A 13871-nucleotide genomic window follows, 5' to 3' on the forward strand; every position below is an offset into this window, starting at 1 on the left:
ACCTCTAGTGATGTTTGTCCAGTCCCGGGAAAACGTCAGAGGAAAAGAGGAAAACGAGCAGGAATCCAGGTGAGAATAAGACTTCTCTTAAAGCGTGGTTTATCTAGTAAACATCGGTGCAATCTTCTAGCTTCTTGTCCTTTGTTTGGTGACCTGAGCGCCACTTCCGCATTCCCGCTAGGCCGCGTTGGGACGCGGTTCATCCGTCCAAGTTTTTAAGGTCGGTTTATCCTCATTCCTCAGTGGTTTCTCCTCCTGTTCCCTCCATAAGTGGTTTTTATAAACACCGTGGAGCTAACCCTGCTAATTTACTTCCACTAACTCCAGCTGTTTGTGTAGTTTCTGATTCCTCCACCTCACTCAGCATGGCTCTGTTAAATTCCCGCTCTGTTAATAATAAGACCTTCCTGCTCAATGATCTAATTCTCTCTAAAAACCTGGATTTTCTGTTTCTGACTGAAGTTTGGCAGCAAACATCTGATTATTCTGCTCTGATTGAACTTTGCCCGAGTGGTTATTCTTTTCTTAGCCAGTCCCGGGGTTCTGGTCGTGGTGGAGGCCTAGCTGTTGTTTTCAGAGACCATCTTCCATGTAGCTCTACAACCTCTGGTCACTTTGCTTCCTTTGAACTGCAGCTGATTAAAGTTGGGCGTAAAGACCCGTTCTACTGTGCTGTGGTCTATCGTCCACCTGGTCCAAACAGTGCTTTCCTTCAGGAGTTTAGTGACTTTCTATCCTCCACTGTGAAGCTGTCCAGACTGGTGATTGTTGGTGACTTTAACATCCACGTTGATGATCCCTCCGATCTCTTTGCCATGAATTTCTCCAGCCTCATGGACACCTTCGGCTTTACCCAGCATGTTTCTGGCCCCACACACACCAGGGGGCACACTCTAGACCTTGTTTTTACCCTGACCCCGGCTTTCCACAGGAACCGTCAGCAGCACGTTACTGCAGCAGCACGTCATAGCTGCTGATAGGAACCGCTGTGGTCAACAGAACCTTTTCCACTGGAGCCGTCAGCAGCGCGAGTCGGCCGCGTCTCAGGAGCAGCATGTCGCAGCCTTTACGCGCCGGTTCTATTTTCTACGCGCGACGCCTCTGAAACGGGTCAATTTCGACATTTTTGGGGAAGGAAAGACAGGAAATAGGACGCGGAAATGGAGAGAAGCTCTTGAGATTTTCAGAATAAAGAACGTACTGCCTTCCGGTTGCTTTACTTTTAAAAAACGTTACTAACTGTGCGTCCCCGTGAGAAGTTATCACCTAGCTAGCGGTCTCCTTTGTTTTTTAGGTCCGTATTGGCGATTATAAAACGGACAGAACATAAAACACAAACCATATTGTAAATTTCTCTTGCTTGTTGTTGTGTTTACTGACGAAGTCACTCGTGTGACGGCTGCTCCCCTGCTGCTTCGCGTCTCATGGGAAGGGCCAAGCAGCAGCTAGACGTGCTGCTGCAGTAACGTGCTGCTGACGGCTCCCGTGGAAACCCGGGGTGAGTCTAAATGCTGACAGTGTTTGTCCTGAGGATGTTTATATTTCAGATCACCATTGCATTTTCTTTAACTTGTCAGTTTCTGCGTCCCCACCTCCTGCTCGCCGAATGGTTAGTTCTCGTTTTCTTAATGAGAGCACAGCTAGCAATTTTTCTGCTGCTTTTTATCCACCCTGTTCCTCTGATAACGACCCAGATTCCTTAACTTCTCAGTTTAACGAGCACTGCCTCTCCATTCTGGACAACATCTGTCCTGTCAGAACCAGATCTAGCCTAGTGAACTAGACCAAATTCTTGCTTTGCAAAGTTTGGTCTAGGCATGCTCCATTGGAATCTCAGCAGCTCCTACCAGGACTCTGGCTAGCCAATCACAGCTCTCTAGAGGGGTTTCAAACACAAATAGAGCTGTGATTGGTCCATAATGGTGGGCCAATCATAGTGCTCTATCTGCTTAGTGAACGAATCACAGAGCTTTATCCGCTTTGTGGGCCAATCAGGGCACTCTATATGCCTGGTGGGTGGGACGATGCAACAGAGTGAAACAAGAGTATGTCACATTCATTGTCCAGTGGAATGCAGAGATCCTTTGAAAGACAACGGTAGAACCCGCCCCACAACCGAGAGCCGTCAATGGAGCGTGGCCAGACTAAATAATACATTTATGTAGTCTGGCTTGCCAGGCTAAACCAGATCAGTTCCTGCAGTGAATCTTACTCCCTGGTTTAATGATAGCCTTCGCAGCCTGAAGCGCCAATGCAGAAAAATTGAGCGTTTGTGGAAGAAAACCCATCTCCACGTCCATCTGCTGCACCTAAAGGATCTTCTGACATCCTTTAACTCTGCAGTCAGAGACGCCAGGGTTTCCTATTTCTCCAACCTGGTGTCCCAGAGCAAAGAGAACCCCAAGGTGCTGTTTAACACCATCAGCAGCATCGTGTCTCCTGCCTCTCCTACAGCCTCCATCCACTCTGTTACAGACTGTGAGAACTTTCTGTCTTTCTTTGTGGACAAAGTCAATAAGGTTAGATCTAGCATCTCTCCTTCAGTCTTATCGCTGCCTCTCCCAACTCCAACCAGGCCCATCATCCTAGATAGCTTTGCTCCTGTTTCTTTGCCTGAGTTAACCAAACTAGTTAACTCTATGAAGACCTCTGCATGCCCCCTCGACATCTTACCCTCATCTCTGTTTAAAAGTGCTTTTCAGTCCATCGGTCCCAGCGTGCTCTCTATAATTAATGCTCCTCTGGTCTCTGGTCAGGTCCCTGCTTACTTTAAGAACGCTGTAATCCACCCGCTTCTTAAAAAACCGAGTCTTGACCCCTCTCTCCATAGCAGCTTCAGACCCATCTCTAAACTTCCGTTCATCTCCAAGATCTTGGAAAAGGTTGTGGCTAAACAACTCACAGCTGCTCTTGATGAACATAACATCTATGATAGCTTCCAGTCAGGTTTTCGTAGAGCTCATTCTATTGAAACAGCTCTTCTTAGGGTCTCTAATGACCTTCTGACTCACGGTGATGCAGGGGACTGTTCTGTTCTGGTCCTGCTGGACCTGACTGCAGCCTTTGACACTGTTGACCATCACCTGCTACTGGAGAGGCTGAGAGACTGGGTAGGCCTATCAGGATCTGCTCTGGAGTGGTTCTCCTCTTATCTCTCTGAGCGCTCCTTTTCTGTGGCCGTCTCCAAGTTTAGGTCCTCCACCACCTCTCTTACCCATGGTGTCCCACAAGGTTCTGTGCTGGGGCCTTTGCTTTTCCTCCTCTATCTGCTTCCTCTTCAGCACATCCTGAGCTCCTTCAAGGGAATCTCCTACCATCTTTACGCAGATGACATCCAACTGTACATCTCCTTTAAGCCCCATGAGATGTCTAAGCTGCAGCTGTTACACACCTGCTTAGACTCTATCAAAGCCTGGATGGCTGGGAGCTTTCTACAGCTGAATGAAGATAAGACTGAGATCCTCATCTGTGCCCCAGAGAAGCTGGTTCCCAAAGTCAGAGACACTCTTGGTCAGCTTGCTTCCCACACAAAACCTTCCGTCAGGAATCTTGGCGTGACCTTTGACCCAGCTCTCACCCTGGATTCTAATGTCAGTTCTCTTGTTCGCTCTTCCTTCTTCCATCTCAGGAACGTTGCTAAGCTGAGTCCCATTCTGTCTCGCTCTGAACTTGAGGAAGTTCTCCACACCTTCATCTCCTCACGCTTAGACTACTGTAACTCTCTTTTCACGTGTCTGAGCAGAACCTCCCTGAACCATCTAAGGGTGGTTCAGAATGCCTGTGCTCGGCTTCTGACCAAGTCCTCCAAACACACCCACATCACCCCGCTTCTCCTCCAGCTTCACTGGCTGCCAGTCAACTTCAGGGTTCATTTCAAGATCCTGGTTCTGGTCTATAGGGCCTTACATGGACAAGCACCATCTTACATTGGTGATCTTCTTAGTCCCTACACCCCCAGCAGGTCCCTGAGGTCCAGTGATCAAAGCCTACTGGTTGTGCAGCACCAGGCTAAAGGTCAAAGGTGACAGATCATCTGCTGCTGTGGCCCCCAGACTCTGGACCTCTCCCCCCCTGAGCCTGAGATCAGTGGACTCAGTGGTCTCCTTCAAAAAGCAGCTGAAGACTCACTTGTTCAAGCTGGCTTTTGTATGACCTTCTTCACCTCTCTCTCTTTATTCTGCTCTCCCCACCTATTCCACCTTCCTCAGGATCCACTGATTTCCCTCTTTCCTATTCACTCTCTCTCTTTCTTAACATTTTTTCTTTTAAATCGCAACAGCTTATTCTTGCTCATTTTAAATATATTTTAATCATTTTCGAAATGCTTTTTTATATTTTTACAATTTTTATATTTTTTGTTTTTGTGAAGCGCCTCATGATTTTTATCTTGAGAGGCGCTATAGAAATGATGCTTTCTTCTTCTTCTTCTCTCTCCAGCTGCAGGTATTGGGTTATTGATACAATCCCTAACAGTCATGTAATCATTAGTTTAGAAATATAGAATTAAACTCATTTTTATAAACTATATTCTTGAATCTGTCTGAATTAATATGAAGTGTGTGTTCCTAAGGTCGTATTAAATAAATATTCAAAGACCAATAAGATTGATCATTTATAATTAGATGGAATATCACATCTTATTGATCATTCAGTAAAAGTAACCACTTCCATCACGTTACACCATCAGCATGGCTCTACACTTCATCCTGCAGCATCTGGACTCCCTGGGTACCTACACCAGGATCCTGCCAGAAGCAGAAACAGCTGGAGTTAGCAGGTCAGATCCACGGTGTGTAAAGTCCACTCATGGAGGGAACAGGAAGGGAAACCACTGAAGAACCAGGATAAACAGACCCGAGGAAACATGGACGGAGACACGGCGCTGCCCCGTGGCCAGGCGGGAATGTGGAAACGGACCTGTGGCTATTCCAAACACAGGCGCCATCTTGTTAGCGGCCAGAAGCAGAGTATGGGTGGGATGAGGCTGGCCCATACTCTGGAACAGCAGCTGCTATGTGTGGACTCTCATGTGATTTGTTTGTTTACATTTGTAGTAAACCTTTCTCCAGTCATCATGACTAAATGATTTAGGTTTCTTCTGGACTTTCCTGCACGAGTCTACATGTTGCTTCACTCTAACACATTTCTTATGAACCAAACAGCCTGAAGACCTGACTGCTGGATGACTCGTCTCCCTCACGTGTCTCTGGGGAGACCACTTGTGAAGAACTTGTTGACAGACTTACCATCTGACTCAGAAGACCTGCTCTCATTCCAGTCATCATCTTCATCTCCAGTTTCAGACCCAGAGTCCCGATTCACATCATCATCATCTTCATCTCCACTAACTTCAGTCTCTGAAGAATCAGATGTTTGTTCATGAGGGTTCAGATCTGGGTTCCTGCTAGTTCCTGCTCCTCCACCAGTTTCTGCGGTCATCTGGTCAGCTGAGCTGCTGGTTGGAACATCTCTGTCTTCTATTTGCTGCTGATGAAGCTGTGAGACCAGAGGTTTCTCTTCATCATCCTCACTCTTTATAGAAACAGCAGTAACAGGAGACCCGACAGCTTCAGTCTCCTCCTTCAAACAGAGATGCTCTCCCTCCAGACTGGTCCAGAGCTCCTCCTGTTCCTCCTTTATGTGGAGGTGTTCTGGGTCCTGCTGGTCCACACCAGCACTCTGTTCTTCAGGATCTTCTTCTTTAACCAGCACCAGCTGTTGAACATCTGTAGGAAACACAGACACATGATGTTACACACCACCATACCTTTATATTTACACCACGAGTGATACCGGCTACATGATGTGGGGAAAAGGAACAAGAACATGAACTTCATTTAGATAAAAACATATTTCTACTTTAGGATCAATAAAAACTTCCATCACAATCAGCGTGTTTGGTTCTGACCAGAACTTCTAAGCCTCCTACTGTCAAGTGTTTTCTTCCACTGTGAGGTGCCGACACTTGGAAAGAGCAGACTTTGGATTTCACTCAGAACAATTTATTTGACCAGTACTGAGATCAGTCCGGGTTCAGGAACCAGTCAGGTGGAAAAGCTTTAAATAACAAAAATAAACATGTAACTAAATCATGCAGATAAACTTCAATGCTGTTACAGGTAATACAGAGCAAGGAGAACACACCAGCATCTTTAGTAACCTTCAGTTGGGCGTCTAGTTTTAGACAAGTACTATTCTATCTGCTTTTACAAGTACTGGCTGCTAATTCAGAGATGAATCATTTCACAATGAAGCAAGGATGAAAAAAGACTGATTTTACCAGACAAATAATTAAATACATGAATACATCTGTTTTCTGCCTTAACTTGCTTTCATTTAATTTACTATTATTCCTGCAGTCATTTCTGGCACTCCAGACGTTAACACACTTCCTCTCAGTAAATTCCATTCACACCCAGACGGATAAAGAGTCCATATAAAGACGTGAATCCAAGAGCTTACCGACAGCCCGTCAAGATCAAAGTCTTCCTCCTCACAGTGTACCCATTTGTGTTCGCTCTGCACTCCTCTCAGTCTGCCGCTCGCTGGGCAAAAGCTTGTTGCAGACATTTTGGCTGTACTTCATTTCCCCCGAGCACGAGCTCTTAATTGCCTCAATTCTGCTCACCTGGCGAGGCGCGCGCCGGAGCGCACGCAGGTTCCATCTGCGGTCACGCGCTGGCAACGCGCAACGGAGTCAGCATGTAGGGAAAGGATGAGGAACAATAGAGAGGGGCAGCCACACCTCTAAGGTCAGCGCAACACCTACTCACAACTCATTCTTTAGATCTGAAGCTGATGTGAGGAGAAACGTCTCCAAGATCAAATCAGCAACTATTCAGTCAAAAGGAAAATGAATAAACACTTAGATGTAGCTGCTGTCAGTAACAACCTTTAACTTTTAAGCTCTCAGCAGGCTAAAGCACTACAAAGCAAAGGAACCTTACAAATCAGCATTTTGGGAGATTTATTGTTGTTATTATATTATTATAATGATTATTATTGTAGTTGTTATTATTATATGTCCTGTAGTGGGTTGCTTGGTGATTGAGCAGTGGGCGGAGCCTGTTGTTTTCTACTCATTGTCTTATGTTCTAGCTTTAGTGTTCAGCGTTTTATTGTAACTCCTTGTGTGACCTCAGTCTGGGACACGTGCTGTATGAATAAACTTGGTTCTTCTTCCACCACAGAGAAAGGCTGCTCTTCCAGCATCATGAACTTCCTTATGGTCCGGTTATTAGCCGAGCCTTCTGACGCTCATACAGACGGGTGTTTGTGAGCGTAGCGGCGTCTGACTGGGAGGTGTTTATCTCTGCAGCGATCCCTGGAAACTCACCTCACTCCACCCAGATGTTGTTCTTCACATCTTATTAAACCAGCTGTGATCAGCTTCCCCAGGAGCTGGAGCTTTTCATTGCAGGACTCAAAGCTTACATCACTCTCGCAGACAGAGTTAAAGTTAGGCGGACATGTTGTTTTACATTGTTGCTGCTGTCCTGCACAGCATGAAGGAAAAGGGGAAGAAGCCCAAGTGCATCACACAGGGTTCACACAGGTGTTGCTGGTATGATCAGAACATCCCAAACTAACACCAACGTAGATAAACAATAAACAACTTGTATTAAGTACTGATGAGCTATCTGCAGGGGAACAGGACCAGCTGGCATCCTCACACAAAAAGGAGGAATGGGTGTCTTTTATAGGACAGCCAGGCACTAATTGGTGTGTTTCCATTACCGAAACTTCCCAGTATGACCGTCTCCACTTCACCGGAGCCAGCCGAACCGGTCCTTTTCCAGACCTTTTGAGAGTCTTTGCAGGTTCTGTGGCCTCACCCAGATGACCCGCGGGCAAACCCAGTTCTAACCAGAACTGGGGGACGGAGGGTTTCAAAGCATCTGTCAGCATTCATTCTGGACAGTTTTACTTATTTTATGCTTCTTTGTGAGAAATGTCCTCATGTCCCCGTGTCTGTGGAGGGATCAGACAAGGACACTGCTTATTATGGGATAGCAATGGCACTGACTCCTCCTCCAGCTTCCACAAGCCTGTAGTTTCACTTTGGTTCGTTCGGTCTTTTATTTTCTAACTTTGTTGACAACCATGTCAGTCACGCCCACCATGCGTGCAGCAGAGCAACCAGGAAAACGTGGAACGGACTTCAGCCGACTGAGTCATTTCTAATGAATCAAGTGGAATGGATTTCTTTGAGAACAATGGAAAGAGCAAAAGGTGTGTGTGTGTGTGTTGGGGGGGCATTCCCTTCTGACATAAAGGTTGCGACATCTATGAACCACCTCCACTCAGTCAGCCAATTCAGTAGTTTGCTTGTAGTTTAACTCTTGATCCAAACGTTGGACCGTTTCTGCCTCTAACGATGGTTTCCGTCGTTGCTGGTTTCTCTTTTTTCCACCACAGCACCGAGATCACCACGTAGAGCTCCAGTAAAACGTGTTCAGACTGTGGAGCGCACGTTTAACAAAGCTTCGAATCAGTAAAAATGAATCGAGGAACTTAATGAGTCGAACCATTTGATGATTCGTTTCAGCCCTACTTCCTTTCAACGCGTTAACAACTCTTTAACTGTCACTGGCATGTTTTTACTGTGTGGGCGTCGGAACGAGCCCCCGCACCGTGAGAACAAACATCCCAGCTCTAAAGCCGATCTTCATCCGCGTACGTCACACGTCACGTGATCAGGAAGCAGAAAGTCCACGTGTTAGATCAGGGGAGTCAAACTCAAACTCACACGGGGCCGAAATGAAAATCTGGGACGAAGTCGAGGGCCAAACTTCATATTTTTTGAAAAAGTGACGGCAAATTTGCACATTTTCTTTATCAACATTTATGCAATTTAGAACATTTTAATTTGGAAACAAACTTATTTCTGCATTAACACTGAATGTGGAATAACCAGATTACACACGAGCAAGTCAGTTTTAAATAAAACACATCAGTGGTATTCATTACTTGTGGTATATTCAGCACTTTTAAAATCTGTTCAGGATTTATGTTTTCTTGTTGTTTATTCATTTTTCTTATTTTTTATTCTCCTTTTTCTCCTGTAATACGTGTCATCGCTGCTGTGACGTCTAGCTTTCCCCACTGAGGAACAATAAAGGGATTTTCTATTCTATTCATCTATCTGCAGCCTTTCCACTTCCTGTTTACTGTAGGTTAAATCTTTTCTCACGGGCCAACAACAAAATAAAAATATCATTTTATCTTAAATGAAAATGCAACATCTCACCTGTTAACTTTCATGTTTTGGAGCAGAAAAAGAGCATAAAACCAACATATTTAAAGCTCAGTTTGCTCCACTGGTTTACTGTGATGCTCACCTGTTCCAGCCAGATACCTGCATCATGGGGTTGATCTGAGCTGAGGAGGAGACTCCTGTTGTTTTGTTCATCTTCATCATAATAATGACAACATTAGATGACAACAGGTGCTCACATAGGTTTGTGCTGATGAACATGTCTGAGCAGCTTGACCACGTCGTTGTGTGTCGGGGAGGAAAAATAACAACTACAGCAGCCACAGAGTCATGCTGGTTTGAGCGTGTCGCTGCTCGCTGGAGTTATATCAGCTCTGTCTGGAAGTTAGCTGGAAAACTTTCTCTTTCAGTCGTGAACACATTACTGAGCGGCTAGAATCTCCGTTTCTGGGCTTCAACGTCAGAAAATAGCTGAGTGAACTCGGCGCTGAGTGAGAGGAGTGTTTAGTTTGTCCGAGACAGCGGAGCTGCAGACACCGGCAGCAGACGCTGGAAAAACACAAAGGAGGGGGCGCTTAGGCTCCGCGCTAACACCGCAAAGCATCATGGGAGTTGTAGTCTTTGCGGTAAAATCGGCCAGCCGGTCAGTTTTAATATATTTTTGATAATTATCTCGCGGGCCACATAAAAATGCTCCACGGGCCACATGGTGTCTGACACGTGTGTATTAGGAGATCGTTCTGGGACGCTGCTGTAAAAAAAAAGTGAGGCGAGAACCGGAAAAGCTTCTGCCGATCACAATTCAACAACGGCTTATGAAAGAACAGATAACACTCAAAACGCACAGATTCTTCCTGTAAGAGGTGAGTCTACTCTTTGTTTTGGTAGTTTTGGCGTTGACATCATCATAGAGCAACGTTCTTTGACTCTTAAAAAAACAGTAAAAACGCTGAAAAACGCTGGCAGCGAAGAGCTTTTCTGATCAGGAAACGGCTGGCAGTGAGTGAGTTAAACAAAAAGAAAAATCTAATTTGTGCTGCACATCCATAAAAACATCCATGTTTAGACTTCTTCTGTGTTCGCAAATCAGTCAGTGAATCATACCGTAACCAGTCACATGCACACACCACGGCCCATCGTCATTTACTGGACTAATGATGGGCGAATGGAAAAACAGCCCAACCCTAGTGTGGGCTACCGGAGCTGCAATACTTACTCTGAACTGCGTGGCGCTGAAGAGTCGAATGTTTTTACACACTGGGCCTTTAAGCTCTAAACCACAGCGACGTGCTGAAGCAACAGCAGTCATACGGGCTGTCAGCGCCGCTGCCGTCGTGTCTGCAGCAGGCTGTCTCCCCAACTGTGATTGGTCAAATGATGATGCGTGACTGACGCTACAACAAAGGTAGGTTGTGAACACGATGAAAACCTCTCCTGTCTCTGACTGATTCTCGTAGTGACTGAAACCCGACAGAAGACCAAATAGTTCCCACAGCTTCATCTCACCGCTCCCCATGGGGACGGGTCGAATGCAGGACGTAACTTCACCAGTGTGTGACGATGACTTTGGGACTTTAACTATACTTGGCTTCAAAAATCATTCATTAGAGAGATCTAATCACTCTAAAACTACAAGGTTCTACAACAGTGTGAATGAGTGAATGACTGGTTGTGATGTAAAATGCTTTGGGGGGTTTTAGAACCCCAGTAGTGCTAAACATATACAGATCATTATTTTAAAGATTGAACCTCATTCTCATGATTTCACTGTAATGTCCCACCATAGACTGACCATATATTCATTCATTCATCCACCAGTACCTGTGTCCATGCTGTCCAGGTCCAGGTGGTGAAGAACACACGATGAATCAGTCCCAGCTGATGGATGATCCTGAAGTGGTAGCAGGTTTTCTTTAGCCGTGTTTAGCTAACAGCTGCAATAGAAACAAAGCAGGAGAGCTGATTAAGATGCTGCTTCAGAACAACGCAGGAGATTAAAGATCCAACGCTTTGGTTCTGATCAGCTGAGGACAGATCCAGTCTGGAAAAGAGGACCTTTGCTCACCAGAGTTCACGGAGTAGAGCTAACCGCTTTTTCCTCCAGAGTCACATTCAGATTCGGGCCTTTTCCGTCGGAGAGTGTGAGCAGGATGGATGAGAGAGCGAGCAGCGATCCTGCATCATGACCAACTCAGATGAGCGAGTCTGATAGAGGGAACCTCTTCAATCTGATGAAAGCAGCAAAACGAGCGCGTTTCTCAGAGAGGCCAAAGGAACAGCAGCAGATCCAGAGGGCAGGAAGTCTAGAGAAAAGCTTTTCTCACCCACAACCTGATTCTGGAGCTCCGATTGTCACGAAGACCGCAGAATATCTTCTCTGGTTCTGGAAAGAACTCCACCAAGTTGTTGAGGAGGAGAAGAAAGTTTCCACAGCCTGGTGAGAAGATTTCTGCAGCAGCAGCAGTTAGTCGCTTTAGCTGATCAACTCTCCCAGAAACTGAAGTGAAGACATTTTTACTGCAGAGCCTCAAATGTTCTCCTCACACACCAGAACAACAAGCTAGCTCTGCTAGCAGCTTCCGGTTTCTGCTTCTTCAGGTGGTCGGTGACCGGCGTAAAGGTGCACTAGCGCCACCTGCTGGAGCAGAATAAAACACACCTGTGTGTTCAGAATGGGACTAATAAAACACATAACATGTGATATCTTCCTCAAACAATTACTTAAAGTAAAGACAAGTTAGTTTTACACCTGTTATAATAAATTTGTAATTTACTTTATTTTAATCTAGTTTGTTTTTATCTCATTTGTTTTTCTTTGATGTAAAGCTAATTATGTGTCTGTTGCTGCTGCCTCTTGGCCAGATCGTTGTTGTAAATGAGCATGACTACGTTTACATGCAGCCAATATCCGGGTTATGATCGGGTTAAGGTCGGGATTCGGGTTTCTGAGTTGATCAGAATAACCCGTTTACAAGCATAAATAGAAAGAGTTACCCCTAACTTGCATAACCCGATTTAAATGCGGACGTTGGGGTAGCGTCAGGACGTATGGACTACGTCCAGACGCAATATGCCTCATTTCCGGTTCTTCTTGTTCCGGTATCCGTGAAAACAACAACATTGTTCCCAGTTCGGAAGAGATAGCGACCGCGTTTCTTTGCGCTTTAGTTTCCTCGTCACTCCAAAAGTGTGGTGCTGTGCCGCGACTCACCATGTTGCTCCCAACTTGTTCTTTACTTCCGGTGTTCTGGCGCATACAAGACGTCTCGCTACTCAAAAGACCAAGATTCCTTGCGAACAGAGCATGCGCAGAACACACTCTTTGATGGGGATATACCGGTATGCGTTTACACCACCAAACATTCGGGTAAGAAAAGGGTTACCCCAGGTGTAGTAACCGGGTTTTTAAAAACCCGGTTATGAGCATATCCGGGTTTTTGGCGGTGTTTACAAGGACCTGCGGAGCCGGGTTATTGTGAATATTCAGGTTTTAAAAGGGTTACTGGCTGCATGTAAACGCACTGAATGAGTTCTCTATCGACTCATCTGGTTAAATAAATAACATTTTAAGTTGTTTCTTCAAATGCACTGACAAACAAGAAAAATAATTTACCTTTTTGACGTTTCATTATCTAAATACATTTTATTTACTTATTTTTATATTCTTTATTTAACCTGGAAGGTTCTATTGAGATTAAAGTTCTCAGTTTTGAGGGAGCCCTGGCCAAGAGGCAGCAAAAGATACAGTCACAACATTTCTGTTACAGTTATGTACAAAATTATAGAAGGCAGTTACAACCAGGGCGTGGGACAAGAAGTAAGCCACAAGATGCCTTATGTTGCAATCATCACACTTTATTCTCCACATGCATTAGGAGAGATTCTGCCACCCCAGTCCTTGTGACAAATCTGAATATTTTACAAGATGTACACCTTTTGATTCTTCCTCTCATGCTGCAAAGTTTCATGTTGACCCCTCCCTAACTTTATTGAAGGCCATCACCTGTTGCCATGGTAACTGACACCCCTCTCTGCTTTCACTCCCTCCTCCAGATAAGATGGGAGACACATTGCCCCATCTGCTTCCTACCCTATCTTCCTTTGCTAAGGCTGCGATGACCTACGCCCTGGCTTTTTCCCGTTGAACAGCTTTTAGATGGTCTAGTCTGCACCTGGCCTTCGCCTGTTGAGAATCTCCTTCAGCACAAGCTGAAACTTCTAGCAGTATCAGCCTGCATAAATCAGATATAGGTCTAACTCAGTGCTAGAACGTACCAGTCACAGGTGAGTCATCCATTTGGTATATGCATCGTTCAGTTCAAAGGGACGTGAGTAACACCCGAACATTGAAATGATTAATATGGGGATTAACATACAGGTGATTCATTATAAGCATATAAATACATGTGTGATCAAACCTTATTTTCACAAAGCATACTGATGATTAACCATAAACATGAATACATGTGATTAAACATTATTTTTCCTTACACAGGCCATCATACAATGAAATGATATTTAAAGTGCCTCGGTAAACAATGCAATGTAATGCTTCCGCTTGAGGCCAGAACGCTCTCTCACCATCCTTCTGCTCCGTGAAAACCTGAACTGGTCATCTGCTTGTGCGTGATCATATGTCTCCAGGGAAAAACCG

General features: G+C 45.2%; 1 protein-coding gene across 4 annotated transcripts in view; it reads right to left on the reverse strand.

Moving 5' to 3' along the window:
* Positions 1–11850, reverse strand: part of LOC129157277 (oocyte zinc finger protein XlCOF6-like) — a 36500-nt gene extending 24650 nt beyond the window's left edge. The window contains exons 1-4 of one of the 4 annotated variants that reach the window (XM_070542894.1): positions 11542–11850; positions 11283–11445; positions 11039–11151; positions 5247–5726 (exon numbers count right to left, since the gene is read on the reverse strand). In XM_070542894.1, coding sequence (XP_070398995.1) covers positions 5247–5726; positions 11039–11048 — 490 coding nt within the window. In that variant the 5' untranslated portion in view covers positions 11049–11151; positions 11283–11445; positions 11542–11850. The other 3 variants (XM_070542893.1, XM_070542896.1, XM_070542895.1) reach the window with 3 other exon arrangements.
* Between the last annotated feature and the right edge of the window lie 2021 nt (positions 11851–13871).

The sequence above is a fragment of the Nothobranchius furzeri genome, chromosome 12 (assembly GCF_043380555.1).
Source record: "Nothobranchius furzeri strain GRZ-AD chromosome 12, NfurGRZ-RIMD1, whole genome shotgun sequence".
NCBI classification, from domain to species: Eukaryota; Metazoa; Chordata; class Actinopteri; order Cyprinodontiformes; family Nothobranchiidae; genus Nothobranchius; species Nothobranchius furzeri.